The sequence below is a fragment of the Nuphar pumila genome, chromosome 12 (assembly GCF_984573655.1).
Source record: "Nuphar pumila chromosome 12, dmNupPumi1.hap1.1, whole genome shotgun sequence".
Lineage (NCBI taxonomy): Eukaryota > Viridiplantae > Streptophyta > Magnoliopsida > Nymphaeales > Nymphaeaceae > Nuphar > Nuphar pumila.
The window spans coordinates 18,172,112-18,175,842 of NC_143260.1; the positions used below are offsets into that span (position 1 = coordinate 18,172,112).

General features: G+C 40.2%; 1 protein-coding gene across 1 annotated transcript; it reads right to left on the bottom strand.

The window, feature by feature from the left end:
* Positions 1 to 2,537: 2,537 nt before the first annotated feature.
* On the bottom strand, positions 2,538 to 3,017 carry LOC149820182 (protein S40-7-like). Its single transcript, XM_089981763.1, has one exon. The coding sequence runs from the start codon at positions 3,015 to 3,017 to the stop codon at positions 2,538 to 2,540; it is 480 nt and encodes a 159-aa protein (XP_089837889.1).
* Between the last annotated feature and the right edge of the window lie 714 nt (positions 3,018 to 3,731).

Consider the following 3,731-nt stretch of genomic DNA (forward strand, 5'->3'; position numbering starts at 1 on the left):
GCGACAAAAGGGAGAGGGTTCGGGCATCGCTCGCAGGCGGAGAATTTCGTGCCCTAGCTTAACGTTTTATATCGAAAATTAACGATAGATTCGCGACAAAAATATTTTGTCTCAAAATCCATCGCTAATTAGTGACGGAATAATTCTGTCACTCATCCATCACGAAGTTGTGATGGAGGGTGAGACAAAATGTTTTCGTCTCTAATCCATCGCTAATTAGCGATGAATTTTGAGATAGAATATTTTCATCGCTAATTCCAATTTTAGGGACGACTTGTTTTCTCTAGTTAATCTGTCACAAATTTGCGATGAATTATTTTCGTCGTTAATTAACAATTTTTTTAGTGTTAGGGTACAACTCGTGACTCGGTGAGTCAACTTGGTTGACTTAGATTTTTTTTTTAATTTTTATATTTTTAAAAGTAAAATATCTAAAAATATAGAAATTAAAATATTTAAAAAAAACATATGAAAATAAAATAAAGTACAACTAGCATGCTGAAAATTTCCAATTAGAATGAAAATTAGACTTGGAGCTAACTCCTATCTTCAGCAGTCTTTAAAACTATCAATCAAATATTAAAAACCAACAAAGATTTCTTTAAAACTTCTTGAAGTAAATTTGTTCAAGTTTTATAACAATCTATTTTATTTACTTCAGCATATATATTTAAAGTCCAAAGTAGATATAATAGGCACACTTGATAATTAGTTGATATCATAGAGTAATCATATCTAGAGTACATATAGATTTATTTTTTGAAGTGTTTAGGCTTCGTATACAAATCCACAAAATTGTTTAAGCATGTATAGTCATCAACATATTGTGTGTTATTCTTAAAAAAAAAGAAATCAATAATGCTTGTTATTTTGGGTGCATGGGTTTAATATAGTTTGAATAAGGCCTTCTTCTTCTCTCTCTCTCTCTCTCTCTCTCTCTCTCTCTCTCTCTCTCTATATATATATATATATATATATATATATATATATATATATATATATATATATTCTGAATAAGGCATTATTTAAGAAAATATGGTTCACTAAATATCGTGATTTTGGGTTTTGAAATATGGTGGTTACCTTTTTTTTCTCAAAAAATACTTTTTTTCTTTGATGACTGCTCAACCCCATAATTATGCTTCCATTAATAATTTATCCTTCACCTGATTACCTCTTCGCAAAGACTAGGTGATATAGGGAAGAAATGATAATAAATAGATTTTTTTTTTTTGGGGGGGGGGGGGGGAGGGGGAGGGGGAACAAGGAGACAAAAAGCATGAGGGATGCGTTTTTACCATTCCTTTTTTAAATCAATCTTTAAATAACAAATAGTAGAATACTTGCCCAACGTGGCCGGTTCTTGATCAACTCGGAATGCGGCCGAGTTGAATGGTTTAGCTCGAGTTAGAGCCGAGTTTTAGCAAGAACCGAGTTAATCTCAAACAGCAACTCATTTGGGTACCAACTTGAACCGTAATTGCTTGGGCGAGTTGGCCAGAGCACATCCAGTAATTGCTTGGGCGAGTAACTCATGCATCTGGAGGCATTTTTGAATCTCAGACCCGCCGATCTGAGATTTCATGTTTGAACAAACCCTAAATTTGGCATGAGCTCCCTGCCAAATCCAATCCTCAGATATTCAATATGGGCACTCAGAGATTCACATACTACGAATCCTAAGACCTGTGATGCAATGATGTTAGTTAGATCCTCAAGGCTCCGAGATATGATGCGGGACCTTGACAAGTAGATCAGGTTGGCCCCAAACCTGGACCTGAATACAGTTAGGGTCAATCAAGGTTGGCCATAGCTCCTGACCCACCTGGGTTAACGATTTCCCATGACTCGGTGAGAATGGGCCGCGAATCTTCACCATACCTTAGCTCAGCAAGATCCGACCAGAAAGACTTCAATTAGTCAAGCAAAACAACTTTTTGATTCGAAAGACTCGCAGGGGGTGGTTCCATTAATTGACCCGGATGTCGGTGAGGGTTCCTTGTCAAAAAAAAAAAACTCCTATATTCGAAAGACGGTGAGTCCGCGCCGGACTAGGCTTTTGTCTTTCATAGTACAGTTGGGCGCGCCCAGTTGCCCACATAAACTGGATAAGTGAGTGTATCCAAAAACTAGGCTCGACTCAGACGGATCATACAAAGGCTCGGATTTTCCCTTCCCGCGGATCCATCGAAATCCAATTCTTGGCTTCTTGCATGTCCACAACCGATTCGAAGACAGAAAGGGATTCTTTATTCAAAATTTTACAGGAAAACCTGATTATGCTCTCCGCTTTTACATTTCATGAGTCCTAAACGTACATCTCAGTAAACAAAGTTACGACGAATCACCGGAAAAATTTTCTGGCAATCCGATGAGGAAATCCGAACTGTCAACCAGCACTGATTGTTTTTTTGTCTACGTTTCATCGAATTATTTATTGTATACAAAATTTGCATGGACGATTGAGCTAAAGCCGTTCGAATAAATCAAGAGAAAAAAAGAGCGAAAATAATATACAACTAGAAAATAGAAAACTTTCAGAAAGACAGTCGTCCCTCCAGGAAGCCCGTCTTCATCAACACCGAGTTCCTCACCCTCCTCAGATCCCTCCCTTTTAGTGTCCTCCCGTTGCCCGTATAGACCGAGAACGCCGTCCTCCGGCTACCTCCGGCAGCGAACCGCCTCTCAACAATGACATGGGGAGGCACCATTTCCTCCTCCTGCTCCCATTCTGCACCACCATCGCCACCGCAGAACGACAATTCAAATACCGGGAGGTTCCCTCCCTTTCTCGCCGGAATTTTTATCGGAGACGACCTAGTCCGGGAAGTTTCGTTATTCGCTGTCGCCTGGGTATGGATCGCGGGCAGGTGATCAGGAGCGGGCTCGGCAGCGAAGCACATGACGTCTTCCTCGAGGAACTTCTCCATCGCCCAGTTCGTGCCCGCCGGAAGATCAATCGCCGTCGCCGGAGGACCTTCGTTTTCCGTGGAGTGGTAGGGGCGAGACGGGGGCATCCGATTTTGGGTACGTATTTATAGAGGGAGAGAGTGCAGTCGTCGCATGGAGTCTTCCGAGCCGCGCGACTACCGTAGACTGCGGTGTGTGCGAGACGACTGCACTCGGCTCTGCTCAGTCGATCAGTCTTTGGTTGATCGGGAGGTTACGTGTCCGTGTCAACATGGAGGTTGCTTTCTTCCGCTTGTCTTTTGCCAAAATTATTGTTGAAACCAAAACTTTGAATTATTTTTAGGAAGCAAATGTTGTTAATATGACGACATTATGTTTAACCAAATTTGACTTAGCTCGACATCGGCTTATGCGCCGGAAAGAACCTCCGAGTACAATTCGGCTCCATGTAGATTTGGACGCTGACAGACTTACTTTTTTACCCTTCAACAGTCTATACCGTTGGTTTTATATGCGAATCTAGGTTTGGGAGCCTTCTTAGTTCATCTTCTTTCCCATTCAAACTTATGAAAAGGCAAGATTGTGTTCTAGAGCGAAAGAGAAAAATAGTGATTCATAAAATGTTAATTTATAGGCCAGGCCAGTGTAGAAATTTAAACATAAATAAGTTTTAAGTAAATTTTGAAACTTCTCCATCAAATGCGTGCATTTTTTAATTATGCTAGAAAGCAGGTGCTACTTTCACTTTCCTTATTATATTGTAATTTTCCAACAAACCCTAAGCATGGTTTTGGTCCAAGACAAAACCAATTATCTCTGCT

What these genes read in the sequence shown, in the direction of transcription:
- LOC149820182 (XM_089981763.1), bottom strand. Translation starts at nt 3,017, where the DNA reads ATGCCCCCGTCTCGCCCCTACCACTCCACGGAAAACGAAGGTCCTCCG.